At 36.8% G+C, this 18,882-nt stretch overlaps 1 protein-coding gene across 7 annotated transcripts in view; it reads right to left on the bottom strand.

Moving 5' to 3' along the window:
* ZBTB44 (zinc finger and BTB domain containing 44) overlaps positions 1 to 18,882 on the bottom strand; it is a 67,735-nt gene that overhangs the window by 19,219 nt on the left and 29,634 nt on the right. For all 7 annotated transcript variants that reach the window (XR_013377135.1, XM_077894198.1, XM_077894195.1 and 4 more), the window contains one exon: positions 8,622 to 9,695. Coding sequence is in view for 6 of the 7 variants with exons in the window: in XM_077894198.1 (XP_077750324.1) it covers positions 8,622 to 9,639 (1,018 nt within the window). In the remaining variant the exon portion in view is untranslated. The remainder of the gene's footprint in view (positions 1 to 8,621; positions 9,696 to 18,882) is intronic.

Below are 18,882 nucleotides of genomic sequence, written 5' to 3' on the forward strand. Positions count from 1 at the left end.
AAAATCACCAAACACAAGCCAAATCCTCTAAGTTCTTTCTAACACCCTCTTACTGAGAAACTCTAAAGACCTAAGGTGTGTAATCTCTTACATTGTAAATGAGCAAAAAACTCAACTTGCTCAATTATAGTTGTGCTCCTGGTGGTCTGTGGCAACCAAGCACTGGCAGGAAAGGAGGTCCCATCCAGTTCTTGTGGTCTTGCACAGGGCACCTTGTTAACAGAGTGCACATCTAAAATCCCTTTTAGGGCAGCCCAGGTGGCTCAGCAGTTTAGCACCGCCTTCAGCCCAGGGTGTGATCCTGGAGACCCCGGATTGAGTCCCACATCGGGCTCCCTGCATGGAGCCTGCTTCTCCCTCTGCCTGTGTCTCTGCCTCTCTCTCTCTGTCTCTATGAATAAAATAAATAAATAAAAGCTTAAAAAAAAATCCATTTTGAGGTGCAACCTGTCCTTGGCCGGGAGCTAATAAGTTCATTATGAATTGAGCTCAAATATTTCACACTAAAGTCCTTCAGTGGAAGGTTTATTTTGTTTTCCTAGAAAATCTTTTGGGGTTATTTCAGCTACTCAGATTTGTCATTGTTTCTTGGTGAGATTGTTTTCTAGCCTTCTAACACCTGCTTCTATGATTGGTTTGTCCAGTGTGTTGACTCCTATCTATAAGAGGAATAGATAATCAAGAGGATGGAGATCGGCCCAATTACTTCATCTGAACTGGGCCTAGAGGCTGAATTCAGAAGACCTCTGGCAAAAACTTTTCAAAACTCTATGAGGTATGACATACATGAACCTTGAAAATATTATAGAAAGTGACAGAAGCCAGTCAAAAAGACCATAATGCACGATCCCAGTTATATGAAATATCTAGAACAGGCAAATCTATACAGAGTATATCTGTGTCTGCCTAGGGCTGGGATGGGACTAGGAGGGCATCACTGCTAAAGGTCAGGGTTTCTTTTTAGGGTGATGAAAATGTTATAAACTTAGACTGTGGATGTCTGCACAACTTTGTGAATATGCTAACAACCACTAAAGTATACACTTTTTATTTTTTTAAGATTTTATTTATTCATGAGACCACAGAGGCAGAGACACAGGCAGAGGGAGAAGGAGGCTCCTTGCACAGGGAGCCCAATGCAGGACTCGATCCCAGGACCCCGGGACCACATCCCGCGCAGAAGGCAGATGCTCAACTGCTGAGCATCCCTAAAGTATATACTTTAAATGGGTGAATTTTCTATGTAAGTTGTATTTCAATGAAGATTGTTTTTCAATGAAAATGTTTTTAAAAAGAAAAACTTTATAAGGACTTTTTCAGTTTTGCATTTGGGTCCCTGAGAACTGCCTTGCTTACTTCCATATGCCCAGAATCAGGCATTGTCTGGTCCCTGATCAGTGACAACTGGCCTTTAGCTGAGCCGTAAAATAAAAAGTTACACAAGCATTATTCTTATGGACCACTGCAGTTCTCACGAGTTGTCTCAATCTAAAACTGCCGCCTCTTCAAGGCCAAACATCTGCTTCTTTCATGTTTCCTCTCTGTAACACTAATATATTTATTTCTCAACTAACACAATTTCACCAATGATAATTTGGAACTGCAAGTGGCCATTCTGGGGGGGGGGGGGAGTTTCTGACATAAACAAGATTGTTCACTTGAGATGCATCAACAGAGTGGGGATTTTAAGAGGCACTACCGTGGGTATTTCTAACCTGTAGTCTTCCTGTCACCGACAACCTTGGTAAGACATGGATATGGATCAAACACGGAAGTATACTTAAATACCTCCAAATGAGCAATCAGTTTGTTCTGGTTGTTGTTTATTTTTAGGGTGGCTTGAGGCTTTCACATGCTAAAGAGCTATACTACAATGGTGGGGAAAACTACTAGATTTTGTATTCCTGGCTAGGGAAATCCCAACTTATTTCTCCAATACAGGACTACACATTCACTGATGATACTGTTAAGAACTCCATAAACTTTCTATTTTACTGAGGCTTTTCCCACTGTCCTTATCATCTACAAACTTCAAGAAAAATAAAGAGAACAAATATTATGTAGCCATAAAAAAAAAAAAAAGGATCTTGCCATGTGCAACATGGATGGACTTCAGGGGAATTATGCTATGTGAAATCAGGGGAACACAAATATCATATGCTCTCACTTTTATCTGGAATCTAAGCAAACCAAGCTCAAAGATAACAGAACAAAAGAACAGAGGGATAGATGCCAGGAGCAGGAGGTTGGGGAAATAGGAGAAACAGGCAAAGGTGGTCAAAAGGCACAAATCTGAGTATGAAATAATTAAATCATGGGATGTAATATACAGCATGGTGACTGTAGTTAATACCGTACTGCATTCTGAAAGTTGCTAAGTGAGTAGACCTTAAAAATTCTCATCACAAGAAAAAAAATTCTGTATGTGTGGTAACATATGTTAATGGAACTTAACTGCTGTCATCACTTTGTAATACATGCAAATATCGAACCATTATATAATGTACATCAATTATACCTGAATAATAGTAATAATAATAACAACATCCCTGTTCTAAATTATGAGAGACTTAGAGCAAAAAAAGGGCAATAAACTACAAATGGAATGTTAAACCTCCGTAGCCCCAAGTACTGCCAAGAACCTTGATGGCAATAAGATACATACTCTTTAGGACTCAAAGTTAACTCCTTAGGAGTTAATAATAGGCTGCCTTTTACAAATGGGAATTTTAGTTTAAATCTTAGGTTTTAACCTTTTACTAGCCGATGTGATTGAATACAAGAGATCTGCAGCTTTATCACAGTTATGACCTGCATGTTGAAAACATTCACCAAAGCAGCTTCCGAATGATTTAAAATCTGGAGTTTTGGGTCTTCTGGAAAAGATGCCACCAAAGAAAACCTGTCATTGATTATCACTTAATTGTTAACTGATTTAGCAGTAAAATTTTAAGGTGGTATCCGCTAGATCCATGTTTCCCAAGTTAGAAGACATACATCTTTTTGAGGGATTCTCCAGAAGATACGGACTTTAACAGTGGGCAGCTCCTTCCCAAGATGACAAAATCTTATTAATTTTCTGATTCTTCAGTAGTCTTTTCTATCCCTTTACTACTAATCTACCATCACTACTAATCTTGTCTATTACAACTAGCGTGATCTCTCATCTATATCCCATTGTTTTGACTCCCCAAGATCTCCTTGTAGGAAAACAAAACTCTTGTAGGTTTTCTCCAGACCATAGCTACTATTTTGAATTTAACAGATCACTGAATCAATTATCTATCCTCTAGTTGATCTAGCTGACAAAAATTTAATAACTGTTCCTTTAAATATGTCAGAAGGTAGCTTCCCTTTTAATGGCCCTTTGCATCATATTATATTTAGGCTCTGAGCCCTGTGAAAAAATGTTCCTTGATCTGACATCATGAAAATGCTTCTGCTAAGGATTGCCATTACAATCCTATCATTAAGGGCTATTCAATCAGAAAGACATTAATACTGGGACTCTGATTATGACAGTCAGAGCTTGTTGTTCCTTTCTTCCTTCAGACTCCTTAGCCTGGGTTGCAGAAACTGTTATAACTCTAGTCAAGGAATTTGTCCATTTTAAGGGATATAAAACTGACTCACACCTGTCGTAATGAAAGATACTTATATTCCCCAAGCCCCCACCACTAAGATACTACTACTACTTTTTTTTTTTTTTTTTAAAGATTTTATTTATTTGAGAGAATAGGAGAGCGCAAGCAGGAGGAGGTGCAGAGGGAGAAGCAAACTCCTTGCTAAGCAGGGAGCCCAACATGGGGCTCGACCCCAGAACCCTTGGATCACGACAAGAGCCCAAGGCAGATACTTAACCGACTAAGGCACCCAGGCGCCCTAGGATACTACTTCTTAAGTCATCTTAGGGCTTGTAGGTGCCTGCTGCACACTAAGTCACCCGAGGGTATTTGCAGTAACTGTTACGGATTTTCAGACATTAAAATTACCACCCCAAATTGTTCAACTACAAGTATGTTCCTGCTGGTCTTTTGCTTAAGGGTATTGACTCTTTATAGTTATGGGAACTCATTAAGCTAAATGACTTCCTCAAAGTCACACGTTTATAAAGTGACAGAAACCGGTAGCAGATTCTAGATCTGACTCAAACCCCTGAACTTTTAACTACTACTCCATATGATGGATGTTGTAATTCCACCATTATTCTAGGTGCCCATCTCAACAAATTAATCACTACTGTTACTAAGAAAACTGTCAAATTATCTCAATATAATTGACCCCATAACAACTGCTTTACTTTTAATGGCAGATTTTAAAGTTCAGAAAAAAACTGAATTCCTTTACCATAGTAAAATGTGGATTAACCCGAACTATTTATTTTGTCTTTGGTGCTGAAAGATAATTGAATACCTCAAGACAAATAAAGCCGTATCATGAAGTCCTTCTCACTTATGTTTTTTTCTATACTAGTCCAGATATTGATGACCATCTTTTTGAGTAGTAAGACCCAATCTAAACTTAGAGACTTTTTTTCCTCTTTTAAATTTGCTCTTATTGCTTCTGTTTGCCCTCCAGTGGGGATGTCAGATTTTACGACCCTCTGCTAGGTCAACTGGCAAGAGAAGCAGCAGGTAAAATCCTATCTGAATTAACTTTATGGATGATCAAAGTATTTTAGGATTTTGTGATAATGAGCGCCTAGGTGACTCAGTTACGTGTCTGCCTTCAGCTCAGGTCAGGATTTCAGGGTCCTGGGATGGAGTCCTACTCAGAAAGGAGCCTGCTTCTCCCTCTCTCTTCCCCTCCCCCCACTCCTCTCTCAAATAAATAAAATCTTTTTTTTTTTTTTAAGATTTTATTTATTTATTCATGAGAGACACACAGAGAAAGAGGTAGAGACACAGGCAGAGGGAGAAGCAGGCTCCCTGCAGGGGATCTCAGGATCACAACCTGGGCTGAAAGCAGATGCCCAACTGCTGAGCTACCTGGGGATCCCCAAATAGAATCTTTAAAAAATGATTTGTAATAACAAATGCGTTTAATATTATATTCTCACAGTCCTTAGGAAAGACAAACTACCTTTTAGATGTCTTAATAAATAGTAATTAAAATTGAGTACTTATGAAATATTCTTACAGAATATAGAAAAAAAAAGTATGATACACATTTTTCCTTTCTCCTGCTCATGTTTTTTGGCTGCTTACTATACTCTAGGAATTTAACTTTACAGCAAAGCTTAGTTTTATTGTATAGATTTGGAGTTGATAGGTTAGTTAATTCAGAGTGATTAATACACTTTACTATGATTGCAAGTAAAACAACTCTTGGATTATTTAATTACATGATATTCAGATCATAGTTATTCATATGTCAGCTCTATAAGAGAATCTACATCTTTGATAGTATATATTGGAAAGAAGTTATAATATACTGATAGGTTTATTCCATTTAAGTTCCTAACTTTTCTATTTAATCACGTTAGTAAGAAAGGCAAAGTCTGAACTGATTACACAAACTTGAGTGTGGTAAAATCAGACTATTTCACACGCCTAGTTAGCAGGATACTGAGATCAATTTTTGATTTCTAAGTTCTCAGACAAAATGATTAAATAGTAATATTCATTAAACAGTTTGTTACTCAGAAGGTGTTTTGAGGATTAAAGACTAGTAATTTAACAAAAACTTGGTCACATAACAAATAGCTAACATTAAATATATTATCGAATGTGTGGTCACTTGAATTCTTTAAAAGTACCCTGACCTATGTCTATCAACAGATGAATGGTTGAAGATGTGGAATATTGCTCAGCCATAAAAAAGAATGAAATCCTGCCATTTGTAATAAAATGGATGGACCTAGAAGGCATTATGCTAAGTGAAATAAGTCGGAGAAAGAAAATACCATATGATTTCACTCATATGCGGAATTTAAGAAACAAAACAAAATAAGCAAAGAAAAAAGACGAAACCGAAAAACACACTTATCATGATGAGCACTAAGTAATGGTACAGAATTGTTGTTGTATCATTATACTGTATACCTGTAACTAATATAACACTATCTGTTAATTATACTGGAATTAAAATAAAAAAAAAGAAAAATATTTTGACCCGAATTCAGGAATATGATCTTTAGTTGGTGCTGTGGGTAGAACTGTGTCTCCCAAAAACCTATGTTCAAGTCCTGACCCTAATATGTGGGAATGTGACCCTATTTGGAAACATGGTCTTTGCAGATTTAATCAAGTAAGATGAGGTCATCCTGAGTAGGGTGGGCCCTGATCCAAGGACTAGTGTCCTTACAGAGTAAGGGAGATTTGGAGCCAGAAACACAGGGAAGGCCACATGAAGACGGCGGCAGAAGTCAGAGGGATGAACTATTATTAAGTTGAGGAATAGCAAAGAGTATTAATAACTGCCAGAAGCTAGGAAGAGGCAAGAAAGAACCCTTTTCTATAACTTTCTGAGGGAGCATGGCCCTGCCAACAACAACAACCCTTGATTTCAGACTTCTGGCCTTCTGAACTAAGAGAGAATAAACTATTATTTTATATCATCCAGTTTGTAGTACACTTTGTAGTGATAACCCTGAAAAACTCTTATAGTGGGTCAAAATTCAAGAAATCAACAAAGTTAATACAGCATTCCTGGTTCTCTGATCTTTTGGAGAAATTCTCCTTATTATTCTTTATTGGCTTTTCTTCTCTCTGAATACAGGTATTTCTCAAGGGTCAGTTCTTTGGTTTTAGCCCTTACATATATTTTTTCCTGTTGAGATTCAATCTGTCACTACTAAAAGAAAAGCCCTATTCTTCAGTTTTGATTTCATCAATCTTGCTTTTTCAACTGCTTTCTAGCATGACATATTTGCCACATCACCCAAGCATAGTTCACAAAAAATTGACTGTTGATTTACTCTTAAAACTAGGTTCCCACCTTCTTCCACTGATTTTCATATTATAGTAACTGAATTTAATAGATTCCTATCTATTATGTAATTACCATTATTTTTTGTGCCATTAAAAAAGAGTAACTGTAAAAGATTAATTGTAAGACATCTATTTAGATAATATAAAAATTATGCCTTAGAATCAATGAATATAATAAAATGTTAGCACTATTTTTCTAGTCAGAGTTCTCTAACCCCTACCATTCCTTCAATTCCATATATCAACATCATCAGAAAGTAATGATTCTTCCTTTATAAGTCTCTTATCTATAACTTTATAGTTTTACTCTAAGTATCTTCATTCATATAAAAACAACTCTACTGTAACTGGTTTCTGAGACTGTCTCTGCCAAGCCAAACTCCCTTGCATACCAATACCAAATTAATTTTCCTAAATATCTATAAGTGTCTTATTTGTATTTACACTAGGATAAAAATTCAAGCTTATGTGGCTTGCCTGTGGCAGACTCTGCTAGCTGCACATAATACCCATTCTCCTCCAATTCTGTTTGAGGTAGTTATACACCCAGCTAATACACGTATCTTCTTGGATTCCCTTACGGCTAGGAAAGACCGCATGACATAACCTTGCAGAAGCTTTTTAAGGATTTCTGGGAACATTTGTGCTTTCCTGAAGTAAGCACTGCCGCTTTCTAGAACATGACACTAAAGATGAAGCAAACCTCTTGTAACTATGAAGCCATAAGCGTATCAATGAGACTGACAAACTAAAGATGGTAGATTATGAATATACAAGGGATCTAGGCCACTGTAAAGCCACAAAATCTGTCCTGGACTTCATACTTCTAAACATTGTATGGGATAAAAATAAAATCTTGTTTGGTCTAAGCCACTATGATGGGATCTGTTCTATGCAGTTAAATGCAATCCTAACTAAAACTAGTGTTTAAGACTCTTCACGATATGCTCTTGATTGCTCATTTTATCTTCTCTCTCATTATTTCCAATACTTGCAGGTTACCATAGTTTATTCACATCATTTTAAACTGAATTTGCTGCTTCCCAGAAAATGCAATGGTTTTCCATACCTCTGGGCTTTTCTTTTTCAAAAAAGTCCTTTCGTCTCCTGAGCAAATTTGTACTTACTAAAATCCAGCTCAAATATATAGCGCTAACTTGCTCTTTCATTTGTGATCCTTAATACTTTGTTCGTATCTCTAGCCTAGTACTAATCACTGATTTACACATCTGCTTTCTCAATTAGATTATTAAATCCTCAGATGCAGCAGGGACTATGCTTTTTTTCATCATATATTCCCAATGTTTGGCACAGAGTAAAAGTTTTCAATAAATATTTTGACAAAGAATAAAATACAAACTGGATTTTTAAAAACTGGTATATTCTGCATTGAAAATAATTCACAATTCATATATAACATAATCTGCTTTTGACCTGTCAGAAATTGTTCAACTATTTTCTTTCTTTTCCAATGCATTATATATATATACACACACACACACACATATATACATACAGTACTAATAGCATCTTTAAAAATCCAGTTATTGTGTTTTATTCTTTTTCATGTTTCTTATAGGATCCATCACAAAACTTTTTTTTTTTTTCAGCACAAAACTTTTATCTAAAAAGTACTGAAAAATGCTCAAATGGACTCTACAGCACAATGAAAAGCAGAAGACACTATACCTATAGAGGAAGACTGTGGACTAATGAGAAGGTCTTCTTGGACTTGTTCACTTCCTGGCACTGTCTGCTGGTCACTCAGTGAACTCTGAGACACACTGACGGGCTGAGACACTTCCTCATGGACCTCCTCATCACTTAACCTTTCTACCTTGACCCGGACATCTTCTTCAGTACCCAGAGGCAAGGTAGTTTTTGTGCTCTCACAAGTCACATAATCGGCCATTCTTCTACCTGTCTCAGATGGGCCAGGTAGTTCTAAAGTCCGGGTATTTTCTGCCTGCTTAACCTTATCAGGCTGAATCCTTCGATCAATTCCAAAAGGAAATGTCCAGGGAAAAGCTAAAGAAGAGTCAACTGGTTGATTTCTATTTTCTGAGTAGGAAGCTGAAGAATTCAATACCTGGGGAGAACTTGTTTGCGTGCTACATTTTACGGGACTTTCAGGAGACATAACAATGTAGCTTTTGCGCTTTCTCCGGGATTCTCGGCAGACAGGAATCGTTCTTTCTACCACACTGCACTCTGAAGACACAGGGGAAATACTTCCATCTCGAGAAGTAAAATTGCAGTTAGAGTTATTCTCTTGTCCAGCATCTAGACTCTTTTCTGGTTGGCTGTTGGGTGTATTCCATAAAATGCTGGACTTCATGAACTCTGAGCAGGTGCTGGCAACACTGAACATCTGCATGTAGCTGGCTGCAGCGAGAACATCAATGATATTCTCTGTGTTGATTGACAGAGTGGCCGTGTAAGCATACTCTAAAAGGGGTATGAAGCCAGTCACTGTAACATGGTGCAAATCCAACACATTCTTGTTCTCATCCTCTGCTTGGCCTACAAGTTTGGTGCGAAAGAAATCACTGCAAGCTGCTAGTACCACCTTATGTGCCCGGAAGATTTTGTCCTGGACACGGATAGTGATATCACAAAAATGTCCATCATTTCGCAGCATATTTAGCTTTCCAAGCATTTCCTGGCTGTGGGAAGAGGAGCTATGAGTAAATGTTTTCACACCCATCTTTTCCTTCCTCTTCTACAGATGCTCTTCAAGGATGCAAATGAATCAGAAATTTCCTAAAAAATACATAAAATAAGCATTAATTGATGGGTTAGTGGTTGAAACAGAAGGTGATTTACATTATTTTCATGTGGCCACTGTGCTAAATAAAAAAGCTGAAGGGTGGTAGTGAGAAAGTTCAAGGTAGGGAAAGAATATATTAAAATATGTTCTCCTTACATTTCCCCAAACTCTCCACTCCAATCAGTGGAGTCTGTGAGCTACTGTTTTAATGAGCTGGATAGTTTTAAATAATAATAGTTTGTATAGGACAATTACATAGAGTTACAGAGTGCTCTCTTTGTGCCAAACACTGTCCTAAATGCTTCCCATTTGACAATTTAGCTGATTTTATTGTCAATAAATACATTATTATCCTTGTTTAACAGAAAAGGGTTAACTATTTTGCTAAAGTCAGGAAGTTATCAAGTTGCAGACCCAGGTGAGTTCAAATCCAGACAGGCTGGCTCCACAGCCCGCCCTCTTCACCTCAATGCTGCTTCCTTTAGAATATAAAATGATTAAATATAGGCAGTTATGATTTCAAGTTTTAGAATGTGATAGGCCTGGATTCTTTCCTCAACAATTCCTCCACGGTTGTTAAAGGATTAAACAAAACAATACAGATAGTAATGCTTAGCACAGTCCTGGTGCTTTGTGAATGCTCAACAAATGAAAGCAGTTGTTGTTTATGTTCCTAATACAATGCGACAAACTGTCTGGAAATAAACTTATTAAATAATGGTTAGTAATCAATCAACTAAATGGATTTTCCCTTAAAAAAGAAGTCAGTTTGCCTTTATCAGATTTCACGTTTACTAAAAATATAAGAAACTGACATTCTCAAATAGTTTTAATTTAGCACATCTAAAAATGCTTCAGTTTTTATAGTACTTTTCTCCTAACCTCTTTTTACACTCTCCATGTGAAGTCGGGGAGGCTCATATTAGTCTCTTAATATTAAGATAAGAAAGCGAATCCATTAGATACAAAAGTTACATGACTAATGAATGACAACCAAAGCTATGATCTGGGTCTTCTGACTTAGATCACAGTACTTTTCCAGTGTAAAAAAAATACAACTATATATATGTCAATTATTTTATCTGTGTAAATAACTTTTTTATTGTGAGTACTGAATAAGTATAAAACAAATCACTTTGGAGAAATACTTAGAAGCTATTACAATTGGATGAAAAATGTGATGAAAGAGTATTTGTATCCACATCACACACAAGGAACAAGAGAATATGAGGTCTTTGGTAGGAGTAGGGGTATTTATTCTTTTTTTTTTTTTTTTTTTTTTTCCACATTAAGCAAATTTTTTTTTCTTTAAAAACCCCAGCATGGGGATCCCTGGGTGGCTCAGTGGTTAAGCGCCTGCCTTTGGCCCAGGGCATGATTCTGGAGTCCTGGAATCGAGTCCCATGTCGGGCTCCCTGCGTGGAGCCTGCTTCTCCCTCTGCCTGTGTCTCTCTGCCTCTCTCTCTCTCTCATGAATAAATAGATAAAATCTTAAAAAAAAAAACAAAAAAAAAAAAACAAAGAAAACCCACCCAGCATACTGTTACAACACTGGGGTTTCAGGTACTCTGGGTTCAAACTTTAAAGTCATACAGAGTAGGTCTACTTTTTCTTTCCCCTTAAAAAAGCCTTCAAAAGCTTTTTTTTTTTGCCTTCAAAAATTTAAGATGGCAATCACATGCCACTCTTTCCTATGGTTTCTTCCCTTTAAGTTAAACATCCCTAATCCCTTTAAGTGCTCCTTAAAATCTGATTAACATCCTTTCTCTTAACCACCTTTACTTTTCAATGTTCCTTTAATACTAGTTCCCAGGTCTAGTATGCCTATGCATGAAATATGATAGGTACAGTAGGATTTAACTTCACTATTTTTTACCTCCCTTGTCCCTTGTTTTGGGCACAAGTATTAGTATGACTGAATCAAGTTTTCTAACAGTCAAATTATAACTGATTTTGCTTAAATTATTGAAAATTTAACAGTGGATTCACCCAATGTGAGGCACTTTATTATGTGAAGGGAAGAACACAAGTACAAGTAATTGTTCTTGACCTAAATAAGCTTACAGTCCTTATGAAAAAGACATGTTCCTAACCGAGACTACAAAATGTGCAGCTGTGCTATGTGAAAGCAATGAATGAAATAATTAATTCTGAATGTACAAGGTAGAGGAGGCATCATAGAGCATAGGGCCTAACGAAAGCAGAACTCTGCCAGGTAATAAAGCAGAAAGGAGTTCCAGGTTATCATGGGATCACACATAATCTCAGCCAGTGTTCACCATCCTCATGTGCCTCCCTGGGCAATGTATGTACTGGCAAATTGTTAAAGGGTGCCGTACTACATTCTACATGTGAGCATGCACTTGAAACTAAAATAACATTGTATGCTAACTATACTGGAGTTAAAACAATTTTTTTTTAAAGTAAAGAGGCATCTGGATGGCTCAGTTGGTTAAGCGTCTGCCTTCAGCTCAGGTCATGATACTGGAATGGTGCCCTGTGTCTGGCTCCCTGCTCAGTGGGGAGTCTGCTTCTCCCTCTCCCTCTGCCCTTCTCTACCTTGCTCATACTCGCTGGCTCTCTCTAAATAAATAAAATCTTAAAAAAAAAAATGTGAACATGCAGAAGACATGCTCAAACAAACAATCCATTAGATAAACATCCCTTTGAATGTTCTATGCAGATAAATGTGTATATAGAGGGGAAAAAGGAAAAAAAAACTTAAGGACTTCTAGCAGAATAAATATAAGGTCACTGAATATTCTAATATGGGAAGACAAAATGATCAATCTGGGATAACACAACAGAAAGGATAAAAGACATAAAGCCCTGTGCTAAGACAGCCAGGTAAAGGCACTGAAATCACTATCTTGATCATTATCAGAGATGAGTTCAAATATAAATCTCTTCATATACCCTTCCCAAAGACAAGTAATCACAACACACTAGGCAGTTAAAGTTGGTTTGAGCAAACCACTGTTCAACATATTTGCTGATTTCCCTCACAGGAATGAGATGAAAAAGAAGAAAATGGAAGGACTATCTATAATGTTTTTCTTTCTCTGCTGCACCACAGTAAACTAGCTTCTTTAAAAGCCTGGCCATCAAGAGTGTTGGTTTGATGCAGATGATTCAGAGCAAGTGACAGAGTCTTAATCCAGGGACCATCTGCATGAACAAAGGTACGAAGGGAAGGAATTAAAGAGCATTTGGAGAATATGTGCAACATGGTCTTAAAATGAAACCATCAATCCTGGTGTGTAGAGGGTTCAAACAGATACTGCTGGCCAAAATTGAGTGGTAAGGACACCTATGCAATAAGGTAGTGGAAAACTATTTTTTAACCTTGAGTTACACCCACCTTCAATGTTCAGAGTTAAATATTACAAAAGGATTTTTGTAGACAGTGATCAGTGTGTTGTGAGTTCCAAACCCCATCCCACACTCCCTCCTACTCTTCTGCAAGAGAAAGGGGTTGAGACATGTTTGCTCTTTGTCTTAGGTCTATGGAAAACGTATGTCACACTTGGAAAACATCGAAAGGGTACAAGTGTGATTTAAACTCTGGCCAAGACTAGGAAGTATGCCTGCCATTTCCCACAGTATATAAAAGCAACACAGGAGTGGTTGAGATGGGACTTCACAGAGTGCTGGGTTTGCATCCTGGTACTGCTTTTCATGTTTATAAAGCTGAGTGACCTTAGGCCACGTCATGAAACTGTGCCTTACCTTCTTCAACAGTAAAAGAGGGAGAACAGAACCTACCTCAGAGCCTTGTGAGGATTAACTGATCTACTATACATAAAGTGGAGTACTTAGCACAAAATAAACATTATATAAACGTTAGCTGTTGCTGCTGCTCCTTTTACTAGTATTAAAGACCTTTTCTTCTTACTCAAGCCTTGCCTCTCTCAATCCTGGAGGGACCAGAAACCATAGTTAGCAAAAGAAGAGGAATAAAAGGCCAAAGAGGCCAAAAACAGAAAGAAAAAGGAAGCCAGGAGAACCTCATTTTTTACTAAACACCTGTAGTACAACTGAAGTGGGAAAGGAGGGAAACCTTTAACTGAATTAAATTTATTAGTTCTTGAAAATAATGCTTTCATTTCCTGAAAGTAGCCAGAAAAGTTATTAAGACTTGACCTTCAAGAAGCTGGAGGAAAAACTAACCACAGAATACATTTAAACGGAGAAGACAAAAATAAAATGGACTATGAGTTGCTTCCACAAGTTCTGCTTGTACAAGAACTAAGGTGCAAAGCCTGATATAGCAGAAGATGAGAGGAAGATGAAGATTTGATTGAGAAAGGTCTTGTACTCCATGTATTATAAGCATTTCCCAATACATGTCTGTGGAAACTTAGTCTCACGACATACTCTACGATAAAAAATTACATGGATCGATATATTTTGGAAATTTGCAATATCATACATTGTGACAAAACTTACAATGAAATTATATGATTTGAAAAAGTCATATATAATATTGATATAGATTAGAAGCTAGAAAGTATAGCCTGAAATTTTTATCAATTACATAATTCTATTAAACATCTCACTTTCCCCACCTGTGTAGATTTAGATGTACATGTATGTATATTTAATTTGGAGCTCATTCAATATTCTTGAATAAAGATAAATATCACTTAATTCCAATTACTAACATAGAATTCACACAGTACTTAAAAGTAAAAAAAATGTATTTGTGTAATACTTTGCAATGTGAACTAGTAATTCAGAAACAGTTTCCTTCCCACCCACCCCTACCTTTTATTCCAAATCACTGATGAAATAGCATGTTTGCTTATGAAAGCAATACTTGCCAAATCCCATGTTGTTGTTTTGCAGTTGGGGTGAAAAGTTTTTGGCAAATAAGGTATATAGCCTTGTTATTTTAAAAATGGTTTAAGTTACGGGGATCCCTGGGTGGCTCAGCGGTTTGGTGCCTGCCCTTAGCCCAGGGCGCGGTCCTGGAGTCCTAGGATCGAGTCCCATGTCGGGCTCCGGGCTTGGAGCCTGCTTCTCCCTCTGCCTGTATCTCTGCCTGTCTCTCTCTCTCTCTCTATCATGAATGAACAAATCTTTAAAAAATAAATAAATAAACAAACAAATAAATAAAAATAAAAATGGTTTAAGTTAGACAAATTTTAGGTTTTGGATGCTGACTCTTCCAATTACAAGTGAGGCATTAAATCTCAATCAAGTTACTTCATCTCTGTGTGTTTGCTCGTATGTAAAACAGGAATAATGGAAATCACACTTTCAAGATAGTAAGATTAAAATTAGTATAATTCCAGGCATTAAGAAAGCACTCAATAAATGTTAGCTACTACTGCCCTAGAAAAAGTGAGAAATAAGTAAAATGGAGATCAAATTTCATGTCTACTCTATTTCTTACATGATACAGAGTACATCTTGAGTATGTATATTTTGGTATAGAGATTAGCTGATAAAAATTATCCAAGGATTTGGGATTAAAATGGAGTAGCTCGGGAGCCTGGGTGGCTCAGTCAGTTAAGTGTCTGCCTTTGGCTCAGGTCAAGATCCCTGGATGGAGCCCCACGTCCGGCTCCCTGCTCAGTGAGGACTCTGCTTCTTCCCGCTCGTGCTCTCTCTCAAGTAAATAAAATCTTAAAAAAACAAAACAAAACAAATGGAGTAGCTATAAGCATATAAAATAAGATGCCTGACTCATATGATTAAAGAAAAAGACTGTTAATCTTGCAAGTAATTTGGGAAGATGGGAAGACTCAATATTTAATAAGAATTTGCACGTTTAAATATCCAGCCACATTTAAAAGTGAACACTAACTTCCCCAATGATACTAACAAAGTTTTATTTTTATTTTTATTTTTTTTAAATTTTTATTTATTTATGATAGTCACACACACAGAGAGAGAGAGAGAGAGGCAGAGACACAGGCAGAGGGAGAAGCAGGCTCCATGCACCGGGAGCCCGACGTGGGATTCGATCCTGGGTCTCCAGGATCGTGCCCTGGGCCAAAGGCAGGCGCTAAACCGCTGCGCCACCCAGGGATCCCCTAACAAAGTTTTAATTATGGGAAAAATGAACTGAGATAATTTCATTTCCATCCTATATCCTAACTTAAACCAAAGACAGAAAAGAAGGTTAAGGAAAGGGACATACTGATGTTGAGATGCCTCTAAGAGGAATAGCCAGGTAGAAATATATGAAGTTGCCTGTACTGGGTAACTGTCTACCACAGAGCAGATGCTAAGATTAGGAGCTGTAGATATATTATCACCCATGAAGTAAGATGATAATAATCTGATTTTACAAAGGAAATTGAGACTTTAATAACTCTGCTCAAGGCCACTTATGTTTGTTTATGCCATGCTAAGGACCTAATGAGATCTTTTTTTGTTTTATTGGGACCTAATGAAATCTTATTCAATATGTGAGTAGCCATTGGGGAGTAGTATAGGTTATTCTGATGGCAATATAGAGTGTAGATTTGAGGGTGGCTATTACAACAGTATGAGTGTATGATAAAATAGGATCAAACTAAGTGGTACTGAGGATAGAGAAAATACATCTAAGAAAAATTTAGGATATAAAACCACCTAGGCATGATCTTCTATCAGGGATGGGGTAAAAGGGGTAGGAGAGAATAACCTGACCCTAGGTTTCCAACAGGGGTGACTGAGTGGATGGTGTTTTCACCAAACAAGACAGAGAATGAAAGGGGAAGAATGATTTTGGTAGGGATTAATGATGAAGAGAAAGAATATTTTGGTTTTAGGTAAATTAAATTTGAAAATTTTTAGAGAGAAATATTCGCATAAAATTATATATGAAGTTACCCATTCTGATGTGGAGTTCAGGGAAGAAGTTAGGGGTGGAACTAAATACTGGATCTTACATAAGTCACTGATAAATCTCCTTCTGTTGATTTTTTTTTTTTTTTAGAACTAAAGACATCTAAAGCATGTATGGGGAAGACTGAAGGCAAGATGGGAGGAGCTCAGAGCAGACAGAGCAGAAGGATTTAGTGAAAATACTTTATAGTACCTAATTTATCTTTTGATCTTGTCCAGTACCTAGCATGACATACACAAAAAAAGTCTGTGAAATACCGGATGGATAAATATACATCATAAAATTTCTATCTGGTTTGGTGCCTATTTATATTATTAGGGGTTAAAGGCAAAGAAAAAGTTACAATTTGAATTTATAGTCTTAAATTTGAATAAAAAATATCAGTATGAACTCATAATATAATTAATCTTCAAGCAATGAATATCCCTAGCACCTAGACTGGCTTTCAAATATTTCCCATTAAAAGGAACCATGGCTCCTTAGAGAAATGGCTGATTGCATTTTGAGGGCAGTAAATGTCCACCTGGAACATCTTACCAGGTAGCAAAGAAACTATCAAAGATTATTAGGAGTGCGTCAAAACTCAAGTCAATGTGTGGAGGTTCCTGATGGCCAAAAATGGAACAATAAATTGAAATACATGAAACATGTTTAAATTCATGAGCACGGGATGCCTGTTTGGCCTAGCGGTTGAGCGTTTGCCTTTGACTCAGGGCGTGCATGATCTCAGAGTTCTGAGATCGAGTCCTGCATCGGGCTCCCTGCATGGAGCCTGCTTCTCCCTCTGCCTGTGTCTCTGCCTCTCTCTCTGTGTGTCTTTCATGAATAAATAGAATCTTAAAAAAAAAAAAATTCATGAGTTCATCTGACATTGCCAAGAAAAAACAAAGCTAATTTATCACCTTTAAAAGATGCTATTCAAACAAATAATTATTTTGAAAACTGGTTTTAAAAAACAGGAAAGAAGGCAGCATTCATCCTGGCTTTTCAATACAAATTGTATTTTTGGGTAATCAAACAATATGAAGGAAGTTTTCTCCATAGAAATATTCTGGCTAATAAATGAAGAAGGAATATCAGAAGTACAAGATAACCATTTTGCAGCAAAGCCCCCATCCCCAAATGAAGAGGTATTGATCATTAATGGTTTATAACTTGGCAAAAAAAGGGCAGTAAGACATACCAAAAGAGACTAAATGAAATTCTAGACCCTATCAATTCACAGGAAATACAGAGGTGACAGAAACATGTTAATTTACACCACTGCGATGCAAATAGCAAAATTTAGACTGTGAGAAACTTCATAGGACAAAAGACTTGAAATTTTTTAAATTTATTTTTTATTGGTGTTCAATTTACCAACATACAGAATAACTCCCAGTGCCCGTCACCCATTCACTCCCACCCCCCGCCCTCCTCCCCTTCTACCACCCCTAGTTCGTTTCCCAGAGTTAGCAGTCTTTACGTTCTGTCTCCCTTTCTGATATTTCCCACATTTCTTCTCCCTTCCCTTATATTCCCTTTCACTATTATTTATATTCCCCAAATGAATGAGAACATATAATGTTTGTCCTTCTCCGATTGACTTACTTCACTCAGCAAGACTTGAATTTTTAAACTAATAAACAGCAAGGGGAAAAAAGAGATAAAAGAGGAACTAAAATAAGGAACTTGTAGATTAAAAGATTTTATGAATCAATCACTGTGTAGAGGAGTATCTAATTTGAAATGAATTAAAAAATTTGAGATAATCGGAAATTTTTTACTGATTACTTGATATCAAGAAATTATTTTTAATATGTAATATGATTATGTATTTTATAAACCAGCTTCAGATATAATTCACATCCCATATAAATCACCCCTTTAAAAGTGTGTAATTCGAAGATTTTTTTTAGTGTTCTGACATTTTGATTCTAGCCATCTTGTGGGTGTGAAGTGGTATTTCATTGTGGTTTTGATTTGCATTTCCCGGATAACTAATGATGTCAGGCATCTCTTCCTGTGCTTACTGGCTATTTGTATAACCCTTGGAGAAAGGTCTATTCAGATGCTCTGTCCATTTTTACCTGGCTTACATATCATCTTATTGAACTGCAAAATTTGTTACATGTTCTACAAACTGCTTATCAGACATATGGTTTACAAACACTTTCTTCCATTCTGTGAGTTGTCATTTCACTTTCTTGATAGTGTCCTTTGAAGCACAAAATTTTTTTTTCAATCGCACAAAAATTTTTAATTTTGATCAGGTATAACATATTTTTTCCTTTTGTTGCTTGGGCTTTTGGTGTCATATTTGAGAATCCTTTGCCAAATCTAACATTTTGAGTATTTAC

This window comes from Canis aureus, chromosome 3 (assembly GCF_053574225.1).
Source record: "Canis aureus isolate CA01 chromosome 3, VMU_Caureus_v.1.0, whole genome shotgun sequence".
NCBI classification, from domain to species: domain Eukaryota; kingdom Metazoa; phylum Chordata; class Mammalia; order Carnivora; family Canidae; genus Canis; species Canis aureus.